At 41.8% G+C, this 18,956-nt stretch overlaps 1 protein-coding gene and 3 non-coding genes across 5 annotated transcripts in view; 2 read left to right on the top strand and 2 right to left on the bottom strand.

Annotated features, from left to right (window-relative positions):
- The window catches only part of LOC136883227 (uncharacterized), a 56,801-nt gene that overhangs the window by 19,228 nt on the left and 18,617 nt on the right, over positions 1-18,956 (top strand). For both annotated transcript variants that reach the window (XM_067155426.2, XM_067155427.2), the window contains exons 2-3: positions 10,680-10,839; positions 13,832-13,901. In XM_067155426.2, coding sequence (XP_067011527.1) covers positions 10,681-10,839; positions 13,832-13,901 — 229 coding nt within the window. In that variant the 5' untranslated portion in view covers position 10,680. The remainder of the gene's footprint in view (positions 1-10,679; positions 10,840-13,831; positions 13,902-18,956) is intronic.
- On the bottom strand, positions 6,671-6,741 carry TRNAG-GCC (transfer RNA glycine (anticodon GCC)). The gene has a single exon. It is a non-coding gene; the product is annotated as a tRNA-Gly (tRNA).
- Positions 7,667-7,737, bottom strand: TRNAG-GCC (transfer RNA glycine (anticodon GCC)). Its single transcript has one exon. It is a non-coding gene; the product is annotated as a tRNA-Gly (tRNA).
- On the top strand, positions 8,020-8,090 carry TRNAG-GCC (transfer RNA glycine (anticodon GCC)). The gene has a single exon. It is a non-coding gene; the product is annotated as a tRNA-Gly (tRNA).

Genomic DNA, 18,956 nt, shown 5'->3' on the forward strand with positions numbered 1-18,956 from the left:
TGAGAACGACGTAAATAGCTTATATTCAGATCTTGATAATGTGGCTCTGTGGTGCAGTTTAAATAGAATGTCTATAAATGTACAGATGTTTAAATATATCCGCGTAAGTATAGAAAGAACACCGTTCCAACACCGAATTTCACTGTATGGTAAAAACCTGACGCCTTGCAGCTCAATAAAATTGCTTGGCATTCATGAAAATGAAAATCCACACCCTACTTCCAGTCTTTAAAAACTGCCGAAGCCTGTCGCACTCCTGGGGCAATGATTAATAACTGACAGATGAAATTTATTGGAGAGTGTTGCTGGAATCAAAGATGACAGTGAAAACCGGAATATCCGGAGGAAAACCTGTTCCGCCTCCCCTTTGTCCAGCACAAATCTCACATGGAGTGACCGGGATTTGAACCATAGAACCCAGCAGCGGTGAGAGGCCGGCGCTCTGCTGCCTGAGCCACGGAGGCTTCCTTGGCATTCATATTTGCAACAATTTAAAATGGAACAAGGATGTGGAGGAAATCAGGTGCAAAGCATACAGTCATGGGATTAATCCGCAGATATCTACTGGGAGCTAGAAAGAAAGCAATTCACGCGGCGTACTTGACATTAGTGCGGCCAGTATTATTGTACGAGCCTCCTTCCTCCACAGCAGAGAACGTGACGAAACTAGAGAGAGTTGAACGCCGAGCAGAACGACTAATTGCTCAACAGTGTCATTTAAATACAGCCAGGTCACTTCCCCCCCATAACAGCTATCTGTAAACAAATAGACATTGCTTTTCCTGAGAAAATCCCTCGCAGGCAACATTCACATCAACCATTTTAACTGCTTACAGCTGAACTACCTTTCCGATCAAAGTGGCTCTCTATTCGTTCTGCTCGGCTGTGGAATGAACCCACACCACAGTACACCTATCTGAGGAACACCATGGGTTTGCGTTGCCTACGAGTGGCGCCATTATGTGAGAAACACCATAGGTCTGCGTTACCTGTGCAACGTACAATACTTGTGAGTACAGTAGTACCATAATGTGTGGAACACCGTGAGTCTACGCTACTCTTGATTAGTACCGCAACTTCAGAAATACCGTGGTTCTACTTTACTAGCGATAAGTACCATTATGAGGGGCCGTTGACCTGGATTTTGGACCCCTTTGGACAACAAGAATCATCGATTCAGAATTGTGCCTTGTAAGCAGCCCCTTGGTCAGTAATACTGTTTTTTTTTTTCAATACAGAAATCAAATTCAACAACACCACCAACAACAATATATAATTCTGGTGGATTTTAATTAATGACTTGATAAATTAGGCGAGTCAAGTAAACAGTAGCAGTGCGCTTCGCGTAATCGCGTGATGTAATATATTAATCTGTGTTTCCTAAGTAATAGCATTTGAGTGCATGACTCATTCACACATGCTGAGCATGAGTTCATATTATTTTTGGAAGGCTTATCAGAGAGCGATCGTCCCGCGCACACAGTTCCTTTTGAGCCTGTCAGAGAACAGAGATTGGTAATTTTAATTTAATTTCCCTGCAATGTTAATGATGAGTTGATGACATTTGGATGTTCCGATCATGACGGCATCAACTCTAAGCTCGCATGCAATTATAAGACCCATTGAATATTTTCCTTTGAAATCTTACTTTTTCTTCTTCCTCCACTGTTCCCACATCTGTGGGGTCGCGGGTACGAACTGTGTAGCACATGTGGATTTGACCATGTTTTACGGTCGGATGCCCTTCCCGACGCCAACCCTATAGGGAGAGATGTAATTACTATTGCGTGTTTCTGTGGTGGTTGGTAGTGTAGTGTGTTGTCTGAATATGAAGGGGAAAGTGTTGGGACAAACACAAATACCCAGTCTCCAGGCCACAATAATTAATCAGACGCGATTAAAATCCCCGATCCGGCCGGGAATTGAACTCGGGACCCTCTGAACCGAAGGGCTCAACGCTGAGCATTATTTGAAATCTTACAATAATGAATAATCCATTTGTTTAAACAAATTGACAATATATCGCATCACTTCTTCGTGCTGTATTTGGATTTGTGTTAGTTATTCATGGGTTTGCTGTCGCTTGGTACGGCATGGCCCTTCGGGTCTGTTGCGCTATAGAGTTTGGTTTTATTAATCGATTTCACATAATATTTGAGAGAGCCCGAATTTTAAGTTTTGCGGGCGGATCCGTATCACATTCATTACGCTCCTGCCTAGCCACTGTATCACAGATCACTCTCTCTCTCTGTCTCGTCAGAAGTTACAGAGCGTATCTCCACATTTATCCTTCCGAGTGCAGTTCCGCATAGGCACCCCATTGCCCTTTGTTATAAAAACGAGCTTCATCATAGCTTCGGGGGCTCACGACAGTTCCAGCGCGGGTTGCTAACCACAGGGACATCACGTAAAAATATAACCGTTAGCGGCGATTGCGAATTAGAAGTGAGGTGAAGGGGGCAAAAGAATGTAGACAACGGAAAGTACCCGGGTTTGTGGGTTATAGCGGGGAAGGGGGATATATACATCAAAACTGGAAAGAAAAAAACTTCTAAGTGGTAGTTTTTTATGCTCTCCGAGCGAATTTCGACAGAGAGGTGAAGGTTGACAGTTTACCAACTTTAGTGTGGTAATAATAGTTTTTTTTTGTTCAGATTTTGATTCAATACTATACACTAAAACTTTCACCAAACGAAAATTTACACGCGTATTACAATCACACAGAAGTACGGCATGATTATACAATTAAAAATAATTTAGTTTTTGACTACACACTAAGAAACTAACACACTAAAGAGACTGTGTCAGACTGACGAATGCGCGCGGCAGGCGGGTGAATCGTACCTCATTGTCGATGACTTTGGCAAAAAAAATTATATACCCCTGCTACCCTTCCCCACAGTACATGGTAAGTGTTCATTACTTGTTGTGGCCCTATACAAATCGGTTAGCCGGGACGAACGACATTTGTTGCTTATTTCCGCTAATAATTCAGTTAACAATTGAGTCGCCTAGTTGCAAAACCAGGTAACTGACAAAAATGTGAAAAATGAGCTTTTAGAGCCATTGGATATGTTTTTGCATCCTCTAGCGATTAGTGAAAGACTCATGGTGCAAAACCAGTTACAACGTTCTCAAAATGAGCTTAGAAACAAGCGTTCGGGGTGCAAAACCAGCTAAGTGTCATGCTTGTTCGGATGCAGAACCAGCCAAGTGGCAAACGGTTGCAAAACCAGCTGAGTTGAGTATATCGATTGCACGCTTCGCACCGTACGGATGCAAAACCTGCCAACTGTTGCTGTGTTCCGCATTGTACCGTTTATCGATTATTATTTTATAGAATATCGATAGCGTCGCAGAAGTAGAACCTTAGACAACGTTACTGCCTACGTGTGGCTTGAAAGCGAATTTCCGAAAGGTTCTAATCAGATTGACTCCACGGTGCATCACAAACTTCTCAACTTAGACCTGACCAACCAAATCACATTGCGAATTTTCGGCGACGACTGCCGCGGACAAAATAAAAATACCACTATGATGGGCATGATCATCCGATGGTTTCTGCATGAAGCTCCGAATACATTCGAGAGAATCATTTTATGGTTTCCTATCGTCGGACATTCATTTATTCCACCAGACCGAGTTTTCGGTAACTTAGAACGACAACTCCGGAAGCTTTCTGTTGTTGAGAATCCTACTAAATACGTCGAAATCATCAAGAAATTTTTCATGCTGATTCTTTTGGGAGATGATTGCAATGTACATGATTGGAAGACTTACTCCGAGAGCATCCTGAAAACCCCAGGAACATGGCACTTGCAGTTCCAGAAGGCCAAGAAGCTGATTTTTACGAATAGCTTGACTAAAAAAGTGTACTTTGTACAAGGAGAGTCTTTTTATAATTTTGAAGCGTGCCAGCCGAAGTCTTACTAATAAAGGCAAAACGTTTACGAACGATCTCCCTGACGTCATCCCAAAAGGTAAAGTCGTGAAAAAAGCTAAACTCGATGACGTGAAGAGACGTTTGGCTCTCCACTACGGAGATCAATGGGACCAAGATGAAACCTTAAGTTTCTTTAAGGACGTGTTCACTCAACAGGAAAGCTTTACTGCAGAGCCCTGCAGAGTAGTTGATCAAGCAGATGAAGTTTTCGAACTACTCGACGTCGCTGACGGAGAGTGTGTCGTTAAAAACTAAGAGTCTGTAACAGTCTGATTGTGGCAGTGACGTACTCTATGTATTAAACAGAAGCTTAACAATGTTTTGATTTGATAATATTGACAAAGTGAATTCATTTCCCAATTTTAGTTCTGAAAAAATATGACTTCGACCATCATCGCAATTATTATTAATAATTAATGTTCGTTCAGTATCTTATAATGTAAGAACCGCTCTGCCCAAATACTTCTACACCTATTTCACGTCTCACAACTCGCATTTTAGGTTGTTCGAATTCCTAGCTTGGATCTTTCAAACGTTTGCAAAATCTGCTAAATGTGACGTTCGGTTGCAAAACCAGCTAAGTGCAAATTTTAAGTGTAAAATACGACTAAAGAACAAATGCACGATTGCTCACTCTAAGGTAATCCACTATTTTTTCTCAGTTTTTTTTTTAAAAAGAATCTTATTCGTACCCCTTTTAAACAGCTCTAAAACGGTTTTTGCTGTTTTCCCAACATTTAAAAAAAGTGCATTTAGCTGGTTTTGCAACTAGGCGACTCAATTAAAGAAAATAATTACATAATAAGTCCTCCTCTGTGCTGTAGTTGTTAGTGTGATTAGCTGCCACCCCCGATTTCCGGCTCTGCTACGAAATTTGAAAAGTGGTACGAGGGCTGAAACGGTGTCCACTCAGCCTCGGGAGGTCAACTGAGTAGAGGTGGGTTCGATTCCCACCTCAGCCATCCTGGAAGTGGTTTTCCGTGGTTTACCACTTCTCCTCCAGGCAAATGCCGGGATGATACCAAATTTCAGGCCATGGCCGCTTCCTTCCTTCTTCCTTGTCTTTCCCTTCTAAACTTCCCATCCCCCCCGCAAGGCCCCTGATCAGCATAGCAGGTGAAGCCGTCTGGGCGAAGTACTGGACATCCTCCCCAGTTGTATCCGCCGACCCAGAGTCTGAAGCTCCTGGACACTGCCCTTGAGGCGGTAGAGGTGGGATCCCTCGCTGAGTTCGAGGAAAAACCAATTACGAACGAACGAAAAATGGAATAAAATGTAACGTTTTCTCCAAAAATTCTCCCTCCTAATTATTGCTACTGAATGTAACAACAAACTGCGTTTACGGTTTTCAGAGAGGCAATGGTGCTCGACATTATTTGTTCGGTAGGAGTTCTTGTACGTCCTGATAAAGCTACCGATACGAGGCTGAGGTATTTAAGCACTTTAAAATACCACCGAACTGAGCTGGGATCGAACCCCCCAACTTGAGATCAGAAGGCCTGCGTTCTACCGCCCGAGCGAGAAGCTAGTCGCCATATCATTCGTCTATCACTTCCCTATTATTATTATTGCAGGGGCGGTGCGCGGTATTGTTTCGGTGCTGCACAATTCCCAAAAATTTTACACTTAATTTGTTGTCTTCAAAACGTTTAGTTTAATAAATCTAACATATATTCTAAAATATATTAAAATCAACCACCTGTGGTCATTCGATGTACTAATGCTTCGTAATGGACCCATAAATGCTGCCGGCTTCAGATCAAATTCATGGGGTTTGGTTTCCTATGGCAACTCCCAAGTTGACAGCGCGGCGCAGTGTAGTTTAAACATCCCACAAGTTTTGTATCCTACACCTACGTTTGCTGTTCTTGGCAAGAATTCTCGTTTTATATTTCCCGTGTGAACTCCACTACAAAGAAGAGAAGGTTCCCTGCTATCCACTTTGTTATTGCCCTACCTCATGAGTGTTTGGTTCGTGTATTGTTAAATGAAAGAAGATTGAACATTTTAATCCATCAAGATGTAGTGCCATACACATCGAAGAACCCGCTTGCCGCGCGCATTCGTCAGTCTGACACAGTCTCTTTAGCGTATGTTAGTTTCTTAGTGTGTAGTCAAAAACTAAATTACTTTTTAATTGTATAATCACGCCGAACTTCTGTGTAATTGTAATCGTGTGTAATTGTTCGTTTGGTGAAAGTTTTAGTGTATAGTATTGAATCAAAATCTGAAGAAGAAGAAACTTATTGCCGCACCAAAATGTCAATCTTCACATCTCCGAGCCTCCGGGGGTGGCAGCTAATCACACGGACGATTATTTATTTATTTTATTTATTTATTTATTTATTTATTTATTTATTTACTGCACACTGCAGGATTTCTAATCCCACTTACAGTGGCAAATGTTTACACGTGTTTTTTTTAAATGTTTCAATCAGTCTTATAACCTAATATCTAAACTATTCTAATATTATATTTACGTTAAGAAATATATAAAATTACATATCAAATCCTCACAAAAAACAAGTGGATAAAAACATAATTTCGTATGTAAACTAGTCCAATGACCTAATATCAGAACTATTCTAATTATGTTTATTATTGACGTGATATACTAAGTGCTGATAAGTGTCAATCGTGATACATTTACGAGAATCTGACCTATGAAGGTACAAGTATTATTCAGGAGGAAGAAAACTCCAAGTCATTGTACAGTTAAAAATTCGATGCATCGGCCGGTAATCGAACCCGGGCCGCCCGCGTGGCAGGCGAGCATTCTACCACTGAACCACCGATGCTTCCAAGTTCTTAAGATTTAAAAAAAAGATTTTAAAGATGTCCGCCTCGGTGGTGTAGTGGTTAGTGTGATTAGCTGCCACGACCCGAGGCCCGGGTTCGATTCCCGGCTCTGGTACGAGGGCTGGAACGGGGTCTGCTCAGCCTCGGGAGGTCAACTGAGTAGAGGTGGGTTCGATTCAAATCAAATCAAATCAAAATCTCTTTATTTGCAAATTCCCACCTCAGCCATCCTGGAAATGGTTTTCCGTGGTTTCCCACTTCTCCTCCAGGCAAATCCCGGGGTGGTACCCCTTAAAGCCACGGCCGCTTCCTTCCCTCTTTCTTGTCTATCCCTTCCAATCTTCCCATCCCCCCGCAAGGCCTCTGGGCGAGGTACTGTTCATCCTCCCCAGTTGTATCCCCCGACCCAGAGTCTGAAGCTCCAGGACACTGCCCTTGAGGCGGTAGAGGTGGGATCTCTCGCTGAGTCCGAGGGAAAAACTGACCCTGGAGGGTAAGCAGATTAATAATAATAATAATAATAACAATAATAATAATAATAATAATAATAATAATAATAATAATAATAATAATTTAAAGATTTTTATGACCGAGCTCGATAGCTGCAGTCGCTTAAGTGCGGCCAGTGTCCAGTATTCTGGAGATAGCGGGTTCGAACCCCACTGAAAATGGTTTTCCGTGGTTTCCCATTTTCACACCAGGCAAATGCTGGGGCTGTACCTTTATTAAGGCTACGGGCACTTCCTTACCGTCGGTGCGACGTAAAGCAACTTGTTCAAAAAAGAAAGATTTTTATGTGGATTGTTGTTGCATCATTGAACCTAATGAGAGTAGAACCCTCTTCTACTCATTTGACCTCCCGAGGCTGAGTGGACCACGTAAGGTGGACAGAACTTCTCGTCAGTTTACAATTAAAAGTTCTAATGCATCGGCCGGGAATCGAACCCGGGCCGCCCGCGTGGCAGGCGAGCATTCTACCACTGAACCACCGATGCTCCTGGTATTGTCCAAAAACATAATGTCCATCTTAAAATATGCCGCTGCAGTTTATAAGGTTTCAGGAAAGAAAAGCAAATCGAGGTGCTGTGTGCGTGTGGCCTCCACTGGGCACTGACTGAGGCTTTGATTAATATGAGATGAAAGCTGGCTTGTAGCTAGGACAGGTAATCAGCAGGCTGTGGACGGAACCTGAGCTTTCTCCACTCATCGCGAACAAACAGTGCAACTGTGTGCCGCTTGCAGTATGAGTAAGAAAGTAATCACAGCTCATCTTTGAAGCATCGGTGGTTCAGTGGTAGAATGCTCGCCTGCCACGCGGGCGGCCCGGGTTCGATTCCCGGCCGATGCATAGATTTTTTAACTGTACAATAACTTGCAGTTTTCTTCCTCCTGAATAATACTTGTACCTTCATGGGTCAGATTTTCGTAATTGTACCACGATTGCCACTTATCAAAACGTAGTATATCCAGCGGCGAAGCGTGAACTAGGTAAGGGGGGAGACAGAGATTTTTTAAAAATGTAAACTATTTTAATCACATTAGTGTATATATGAAATTTTGTTTTTGACGCATACAGATCTACATTCAATATTATATTAATGACTGAAACTAAGGCAAATCCTATAACAACCTATAATCCTACATGCACTCGTTTTATTTTTAAATATAGACTAAATGGGCATTGGGAGTTGTCATATATTGTTATGTAGATTTAATAAGAGAAATAAGAAATAGATTTTCGTACAAGTCACCTTAAACAATATTCTTGTAAATGAGTTCAATCCACCTGTCCTTCATTTCAGCAAATGTATCTATTACCCTCGACTTGAAGTCTCTGGTTGGTCACCGAATTCCTTAAATAGGTTTTAATTCGTTTCAAGGCATTAATAGCGCGTTCACTAGAAACTGACGTTAACGGAATATATGGCATCTAGTTAAGCAATTTTGTTTTTTCCGTGTGCACACACTGGAGTTCATTATTCAGAATGTAAGCCAGTAGTTGTGGGGGTTATAATACCTTAACTAATAATGGCGGGCAAGGAAATGCATTTACTTGAAGGGTTTTCATGCTGTCATTCATTTATTAGGTGCAAGTTTGCTATATTTCGTATTTGAATATGATTATTTTATTTTAGACTGTCTTATAATAAAATAAATTCAAATTAACTACATTAAAAGCATGTCTGAGATGATAGCCAATAAGAGCACCTTTATACTTGAGATCCAAATACTAGCCAGAGAGCAAGAAGAGACGCTGGCAAGTCTGTCTACTGGGCGGAGAAATCTCGCTGTAGGAAAGTCATAGTTCCACAGTCAGCACCTACAGATAGCGTTAGTGTTGCTCATCTGAAATCAAAGGGATCATACACAGAATGGACAGCGTCTACTTTCGCCTTCGTGCTTCGTGTAACTGACGCGAGCCCTGACATTGCCGAAGTGAGACGGAAATAAGTAAAGCGGGGAATATGATAATGTCATGAATGTGAAAATAACTAATGTTCTAAAAATCACAAAATGTTAAGGGTACACGCTGTCTACCCTGTCTCCCCTGACGCTTCGCCCCTGAGTATATCACGTCAATAATGAACTTAATCACTATATAAACTTAGCATTTGAGGTACATAGGATATCGGATCACGGAAACATAATATCTTTATAGTGGTTCACTACGTGAACAGTGTTCGTGTTGTCAGTATCTGAAGTAGAACCACTGCACTGATTAAAATGCAGTCAGCATATTATGGAAACGTGTGTGGCGCTATAAATTGTTGGCACGTGAAAGAACTCCCGTGGGACAAAATTACGGCACCTCGAGTGTGAAAATGGTAAACCACGGAAAACCATCTTCAGGATTACTGACAGTGGGATTCGAACCCACTATCTGCCGGATGCAAGCTCACAGCTGCGCGACTCTAACTGCCTGGCCAACTCGCCCGGTGGTGCCATTCGACAGCGAAATACAAATGTGAGAGAATGTGTGAGTGCTGAGGAAAGTGTGCTAATAACTCTCAGGTAAGAAAAGTGAACTTCATTTTTTACAAAAAAAAAAAAAAAAAAAAAAAAAAAGCTTAGAAAATAATTCTATGCTTTCTCCGTAATGTCCTTTCTTGTGTAATCCTTCAGCGTACAATTGTACAGTACGAGGTGTTTTTCATACTCCCACTAACTTTACGTTGAAAACTTGTTCGCTCACCATCGTAAAAAGGCACTTGATCACTGGGAACTGAGAAACTAAACTCGCTGGTGACTGGCTCCACGAGTCACCTGGAACTGATTACAAACTAGTTACTAACTGGTGGCTTTCCATTGAAATACACAGGAAGTGTCACTCAAATACGCGGCCGAAAACTTCAGTTACCAATCAGTTACTAATGAGTAGCTCCGTATGTAGATGGCCTAATGTTTATGCTGGTAACTTATTCATTGTGACAGAGAAGGCTAAATTTAGAGAATATTGCTTCCACAGGTGCTAAATCAATTCTTGGATTAAAACACTATTTTTTCCTGAAGCTGAGTCCGTCTGAATGCTTAGTAGTCTCCACCTCTCCACATTCACATAGTGGTGATACATCCAAATATCCCCATTTCACTAGGTTGTCCTTAGAGTTTCCAACACCTGTTCTTAACCTGTTCAGTGATCTCCATGTGATCCAGTCAAGTTGTGTCCCGTTGGTAAGCAATCAGCTGGTTTTGTCCATGTTTGAAGATAACTTGTTATAGCTGTCCACAATTTTTCTCTGGCTTTCTTCGGAGATGTATTTAGTGGGGATGTTGACTGTAGGGAGCTCCTCCTAGATTTCAGTCTAGGCTTTGGTGGAACTAATATGAAACTCATAGTATGTAATTAACATTTTCCTTTTCAAAAATCAACATGTGAAAATGTAAAATGAAAGTAAAACAAATATAGTTGATACTAATGATAACTTTTTTGTTGCAGGATGGAACACCGCACAAATGTTTCTGCAGCCGAGATGGAGCCGCTGGGTTCTGGAGCTCCTCGATCTCCTAGTGTCGGCTCTAGCCGGCTGCCGAGGTTGTCAGGATGTCTCAACATGGATCTCCGTGCCTCTACACGCTGCATCTCTTTTGTCTGCTGTGTTAGTAAAACTTGTCCTTGCTGGTAACTGTTTAGAACTAGGCTATACATGAAAGAATTTCAGAAAGTACGGAAAGATTACAGCATATGCTTCCTTTAAAATAGGGTGACCGGACATTCAGACATGTCCTCCTTTCTAGACCATTGCCCGGGATCCAAGTGGATCATTAAAAGAAACCAAAATGTCCTCCCTTTTTAGTGAATCTGCTTATTTTGGGGTAATCTTTTCTACTATTTTGTTTTTACAAATGTTCTTCATATGCGACGGCGTCATCGATATCGTATCGTTATACAGAAATGTACTTCAACAAAATGACTTTATTAACAATCCTCCTATTCAGTACACATTATCATCTATTAAGATGGAGTTACTTCACCCAAACATGTTTCAGATCATTTTGAGCCATCTTCAGTGGGTTACCAATAAAATTACAAAGACATACTGCTAAATTTATGTGCGCTTAAAATATCATAATAAAATGCAATATGAGTTTCCGAATGAGTAAATTTATAATACCAGTATAGTTGATCCATTATTGGACATACGGAACAAGTATTTCAGGTTCCCTACGGGAATCAACATCTATATCATCTGATGGCCAGGCAGACATCAATTTTTGAAAATGAGACAAAGTCTCTCGTAGTGCATTGGCACTGCCGGTGGCTCCAAGTAGCCTACGCAGTGACCTCCACGGTATGCACTAGCCATGCGTCTTGGTAGGTGTGCTATTTACCAACTGATGAGCCCAACTTAGCACACAGGGGCAAAATGCTGGCAACCAGAAATGAGTTAACTGGAAAATTTATCATGTCCAATAACGGCTCAACTATATTGGTATTATAAGTGGTATGTTCTGAGTTGTCAGTGGAGAGATGGCATGGAATGACATTAGTAGACAAATAAGTTTGGGTGGTATTTTTAAAAGTAGGAGCGTTCACAATATGAAGATAAAGTTGGAATTCAAGAGGACAAACTGGGGCAAATATTTGTTTATAGGAAGGGGAGTTAGGGATTTGAATATCTTACCAAGGGAGATGTTAAAAAAATTGCAAAGAAATAGGAAATTTATTGAAGAAAAGTTTAGGTAAACAACAGATAGGGTATCTGCCACCTCAGTAAGTGTCCTAAATGCAGATCAGTAGTGACTGATTGATTTAATTGATTGATTGATTGATTGATTGATTGATTGATTGATTGATTGATTGATTGATTGATTGATTGTACCATTGTCTGCTGTCCATTTCACAACTTTGTCGAGGTCATTTTTGCAGCCGCTCACAATCCTGTGACTTACTTATTACTCCATGCAGTACAGCATCATCTGCAAAAAGCATTACCTTTGATTCCACCTCTTTACTCATATCATTTATATATATAAGGAAAAACAAAAAGGTCCAATTACACTGCCTTGTGGGACCCCCCTCTTAATCACTACAGTATCAAACAATGCTTCACCTGCTCTAATCCTGCGAGTTTGATTTTCTAGAATTTTAACCACCCATTCAGTCACTTGCCACACACTGTATAATGTCTGTAGTCACATCATTAAATTATATTTTCTTCCCATTGCCTTAGCTGGTACTTTCATTCTTTGTTGAGTCAAACTTCTTCTTCCTAATATCATTGGTGCTACAGCTGATAATCCTGTTGTTCTGGCCCTCTCTATTCTGTCCTGCTACTACAGCATTTTAACACACTTAGGACCGGACCTGGAGCTCTTCGTATTACTGCTGCCAGCGGCTGTGGACGGCCCCTGGAAATCTCCGTTTTTACATACTGGCTTAGTTTTCACCTTGTTGTGCTGTCTGTTAGCTAGAGTTTGAACTATTTGCCATCATATCATGGAGTAGTAGGATCCCTGATGTTAGTGCCGATTTTTTCCCCCCCGTCTTTTACAGTAATTCTAACCATGAAAACACGGGTGATGTTATGCGCGCTCCTAGAGACAATTGTCAAGATCGTGCATTCATGGCAACGTGCCTTGTGTGATGACAAAGTATTTCAACATTTATATGCAGATTCATTATCTGATGTGCCATGTGGGTGACAAGCCATGAGAATTCTTGTAGTTTCTCAGCTGATGGTTGGTGATGAGCTATGAGAATTCTCGCTTTTATCAACCTTGGATTTCCTTGATCATTGATACAATTATGGGCAAGATTATGAATTCCAAACAGTGTAGTTATGGCATATAAACAATTGCTATTGCTGCATCTTTCTTTCTTTAAACTTTCATGTATTTAACAAAATAATATTGGATATGTAGAGCTATTCCCTGGACCACCAGTGCAGATATCAACATGGCGCGGCGCATTCAGTTGCTGACGGATACCGATATTTGAGATTAATTATACGCAGAACGGTTATCATTGGTACTGAGTGACAGTGAGTTGAATATTTCTATTGATTAATGGCTAACACTAAATGGGGAGTAATCGTAAAGAGAAATCGTTGCATGCTTGACAAGTACACGAAAGGTGCAAACAAGGCATTCCTCCAACACTGTGCTTAGAAAGACTATTAAGTGGAGCCTCAAACGGTACTGCTTTGAAAGGTATCACACCGCACAGACTAGTCAGCAACCCTGTGAGTACATGTTTCAGAGTTTGAGGTCGATATCTTGAATACTTTTTGAGTTACAGTAGTTTGAGTGCAGCAGTGTGATTTCTTTGTTGGAGGCTTTAGCTATGCAGTCTACATGTAGTAGCAGCAGCCTCCGGTCAGGGCCCCGTCTTCAATGTGTTAACTCATTATCACATTGTCTTTCAAAGTCCAAGGATTCTGAATTTTTGAGGATTAAGAACTTTTTATTTTTCCTTTGAGTCTCTTAGTTTTATTAAACACATTATCACCAACCCCTAATCTTACTTTATCACTTAGAGGTACTGACATTACTTTATGAAACAGTTAGATCTTGGTGATGTGGTCCTATTTATCTTTTGAAGCATATTTGTTAAGGTGCTTGCTGTTAAACATGTTTTCTTATTTACAGTTTCTTGTGCTGGGGCGAGTGTTAGGTCTGCTGCGAGAATCAAGAGAGTTTAAAGAGATGAAAACCAAAGGTGAGATTGACATTTTGAGCCTTTATTCATATTTTTCATTTAGTTAATCACTTGGTAATATTACATTAATACAGCGTCATCATCATCTGTTTACCGGGCAAGTTGGCCGTGCGTTTAGGGGTGCGTGGCTGTGAGCTTGCATCCGGGAGATAGCGGGTTCAAATCCTGCTGTCGGCAGCCCTGAAGATGGTTTTCCGTGGTTTCCCATTTTCACACCAGGCAAATGCTGGGGCTGTACCTTAATTAATTAAGGCCACTTCTTTCCAACTCCTAGACCTTTTCTATTCCATCGTCAACATAAGACCTATCTGTGTTGGTGCGACGTAAAGCCCCTAGCAAAAAAAAAAAAGCATCCTCTGATCGTCTGTTCCGTGTTCAAGTTCTTTCTGGGTGGGATAGCGTACTAAAGTGCTCCACTTCAATCTGCCCTTTCACCATTCCTCTGTCAACGTTGATTTCTCTGTGCTTAACCCTGACAGTAACACGTCTATAAATATCACTTTAGTTACACCACACATTTCGAAGATGTGTCACTCAATGCCTATTATTTAAAGTTACATTAAAGTTACCAGATGGAATGAACAAGGAATAGAGGTGGTGGAGGGGATAACTCTCCCCTCCTTAAGAGAAACAGATGGCATTCATTTGCACAATACGTCAGAAAAACATATGGTGTTACTGTCAGGGTTAATGCAGTCCCTCACTGTACCCCTCTATCTAGTTCTGGGCTGGCCTCTGACTTTATTCCCTGTCATCATTTCCTTATATGCCTGTCTCCTGACATTCCTATCACTGAATCAGTCCTGCCCTACAATCTACCAATACCAATTCTCTGTCCTGTCACTTCATTGCCTTACCCTGTCTCGTCTGGGGTATCTTGTGATGTTTCTCAGAAACATCATTTCAGTTCCTTGGTTAATGTTCAGGCTGATGATGAATATGTGAAGTCGCCGTGATGTCGCTTTACACCGCACCGACACACATACAGGATCTCTCTTATAAATCCAGACCAAACGCACGGTGCTTGTATTCTGCACTACGGCAGCTGCCTCGGCCCAACTTACGGACCGCCCTGCGTTAAGAGTGTATACAATCTTGCATGAAATCCTACCTTATAAAAAATGCTGGAAGTGTCATAATGAGGGACTTCATACACACCGTTATGATTTTCTGTACACCAATAGTGTGAGTGATGACTGTTCGCATGACCATTTGATATCTCACTCGTGTGGCTGGATCAGCAGCATTAAATCAATGGGCCTGTGGAAACCTGTACAGTTTGATGTGTAACAGCTTTATAGCTCTGTGTACAGAAAAACCAAGACCCCTACTTGTGCTAATTTTTTGAGTAATTTATTCGGTGACCATTCAAGATTCACACCAATATCATCTAGCTTTTCTTCTGTTAAAACTGTTTGTGTGCACGTATGTTTTTTATTGAGCACAGAGCCAGTAGTTTCCAATTCACTTCACCAGGAAATTGCTGAACAAATGCATCGCGCACCTGTCGAGCCGAGCCGTACTTAAAATAATTTTTACTTACGGAAATACTGTGTTGCAATGATAACTGTCTCACCATATTAACAGCTGTGATTCAGAGTGGCTATTGATCCCAGGTCGAACATGTGCACGCTCAAGGTCAAGAACTATGTGCACGCCTGCCTACAACTGCTTTGGTTTCCAAGAGTAAAAACACCGCAAGAAAGATGATGAAATGGAAGATACTGTTCAGCAAAAGCAAATCAGGAAGGAAGTAGAGAAACCAATAGACACTCCGGACGACTGCAAATTTACAGAAGAAGAAATAAAATCTGCAATCAAAGATATAGGTCTTAAAAAGACACCAGGTGAAAATGGAATCACTAGCAATATATTATGGTGGACTTATGAAAGTATCTCTAAAACTATGACATCATTATATAATGTTTGCTTGAAGAATGCTTGTTTCCTGAAGCGATGGAAAAATGCGAGAATCATACCGATCACAAAGCCAGGGAAAGAGAAGCTTCAGGATCCATCCAAATTCCGACCAATAAGCCTGCTAAGTGTGGCGGGCCAAGTATTAGAGAAACTTCTAATAAATAGAATTAATCACCACCTCTATATCAGTAAACTACTGAATGAAAATCAGTATAGCTTCACAGCTCAAAAGTGTACTACTGGTGCAGCTATGGCACTTAAAGTAAGATTAAATGCCCTATACTGACAATGTTAAATATTCTACATTGGTGACCCATTATCTCAGGAACTATTCAAGATAGAAAGCTGTAATTTTCATCAGTTTTACATAGAACATGTGACAGTTTACTGATCTAGATTCAAGCAGATCAGATGATTAGGAAAAAAAATGTATTTTTTAAAAAATTGTTATTATTTTTTAAGAAAATGTTTACATATTTCTCGTCATAAAATGAGTTCTAACGGTGAAATACAGCTGAGTGTAAATCTATATATGCAGTACCTTATATTGAATAATATGTGTAAAAATTATATTTCTGTTCTGTCTCATTTCTGAGAAAATGGGACAAATGTGCAGGAAAAAACTAAACTGAGAAAAACTGAGTTAAAGTTTCATGATGTCAACATGCCTATTGTTTGTTGATGCCCTACTGCTAATAGCATCCTGCTTCATAGTCTGAGCCTTCTTCTTCATCCCTGATACCTAATTTCTTCCTTCTTCTCTTCTTTCTTGCCACCTTGGTCATTTGTTCAGCAGCAATTTCAGCTTTGCGCACTCGTAATTTGTCAAGGTGCAGCAGGGCTCTTTCCGTGTTACATCCTATCTTCACTCCCAGCTTATGGAGGACCTTGATCCTACCCTTATTGCCATCATTGAAGGTGATTACAGCATCTGATACACCCAGCCTCAATGTTTTTATGCCAACAAAGTTAATTTTTGGTATTGGAGACTAGATAATATTGTTGAATGCCTCGTTGACATTCTGTGTCCGCCCGTGAAGACACTTTTTTAGTAAGTTAGGGTGTGCTAAATCTCTGAAAACTGGTTTCACTGCCGCCATTACTGCCTCAGGAATGGAGTTTTTATGCTGGAACTCATTCAGTGTGCCAGCTGCCTGTGCTTTTATGTACTTACACCATGTGTTTGGTGCAGGTGGGCACAGGTGGTGAACTGGGTTCTTACACTGACTGACAGAGCAAATGCAACACCAAGAAGGAGTGGTCAGAACTTTATGCCAATTGCAGGGTAGACTGACGTCACTGAGGTATGCTCATGATGTGAAATGCGCCGCTGTGCTGCGCACGTAGCGAACGATAAATGGGACATGGCGTTGGCGAATGGCCCACTTCGTACCGTGATTTCTCAGCCGACAGTCATTGTAGAACGTGTTGTCGTGTGCCACAGGACACATGTATAGCTAAGAATGCCAGGCCGCCGTCAACGGAGGCATTTCCGGCAGACAGACGACTTTACGAGGGGTATGGTGATCGGGCTGAGAAGGGCAGGTTGGTCGCTTCGTCAAATCGCAGCCGATACCCATAGGGATGTGTCCACGGTGCAGCGCCTGTGGCGAAGATGGTTGGCGCAGGGAAATGTGGCACATGCGAGGGGTCCAGGCGCAGCCCGAGTGACGTCAGCACGCGAGGATCGGCGCATCCGCCGCCAAGTGGTGGCAGCCCCGCACGCCACGTCAACCGCCATTCTTCAGCATGTGCAAGACACCCTGGCTGTTCCAATATCGACCAGAACAATTTCCCGTCGATTGGTTGAAGGAGGCCTGCACTCCCGGCGGCCGCTCAGAAGACTACCATTGACTCCACAGCATAGACGTGCACGCCTGGCATGGTGCCGGGCTAGAGCGACTTGGATGAGGGAATGGCGGAACGTCGTGTTCTCCGATGAGTCACGCTTCTGTTCTGTCAGTGATAGTCACCGCAGACGAGTGTGGCGTCGGTGTGGAGAAAGGTCAAATCCGGCAGTAACTGTGGAGCGCCCTACCGCTAGACAACGCGGCATCATGGTTTGGGGCGCTATTGCGTATGATTCCACGTCACCTCTAGTGCGTATTCAAGGCACGTTAAATGCCCACCGCTACGTGCAGCATGTGCTGCGGCCGGTGGCACTTCTGTACCTTCAGGGGCTGCCCAATGCTCTGTTTCAGCAGGATAATGCCCGCCCACACAGCTCGCATCTCCCAACAGGCTCTACGAGGTGTACAGATGCTTCCGTGGCCAGCGTACTCTCCGGATCTCTCACCAATCGAACACGTGTGGGATCTCATTGGACGCCGTTTGCAAACTCTGCCCCAGCCTCGTACGGACGACCAACTGTGGCAAATGGTTGACAGAGAATGGAGAACCATCCCTCAGGACACCATCCGCACTCTTATTGACTCTGTACCTCGACGTGTTTCTGCGTGCATCGCCGCTCGCGGTGGTCCTACATCCTACTGAGTCGATGCCGTGCGCATTGTGTAACCTGCATATCGGTTTGAAATAAACATCAATTATTCGTCCATGCCGTCTCTGTTTTTTCCCCATCTTTCATCCCTTTCGAACCACTCCTCCTTGGTGTTGCATTTGCTCTGTCAGTCAGTGTATTTGTAGACAATCTATGGAAGTAGGTTGCCCACACAGCTCTTTCATTGATTCCAAATCATGGGTATTTTCTCTGATAGCTTTTCCATAGTACTCCTGGAATTCATCTATGACCATATCGGTAAGCCTACCAGCATTTTTTATGCTTTTGCCATCAGATAATTTCGTGCCGCGCGGTTTGCTTTTCAGTTGACGGAGTCATGCTCCCAGACTGAAGATAAACAAAGGACAATCACTAGAACTCCAAGGAATAAATAGCAGAACAATCCACAAAGAAATAATCCAAACCACAGCCTTCTAGATCAAATAATATTCTGTAGATTAACAGTTTTCCAGTGTGATGCCCAGAGGCCATATTTGCAACCATGTCACATAATTTTAAAAAATCTGTATAAAATATTTATAATTAGATTTTTATGATAGATAGTACACCAAAATATTCAGAAAAGTCCAAATAATTATATAATGCAAAAATTATTTTTTTCAATATTTTGAAAA

Source organism: Anabrus simplex, chromosome 11 (genome assembly GCF_040414725.1).
Source record: "Anabrus simplex isolate iqAnaSimp1 chromosome 11, ASM4041472v1, whole genome shotgun sequence".
Classification (NCBI taxonomy): Eukaryota; Metazoa; Arthropoda; class Insecta; order Orthoptera; family Tettigoniidae; genus Anabrus; species Anabrus simplex.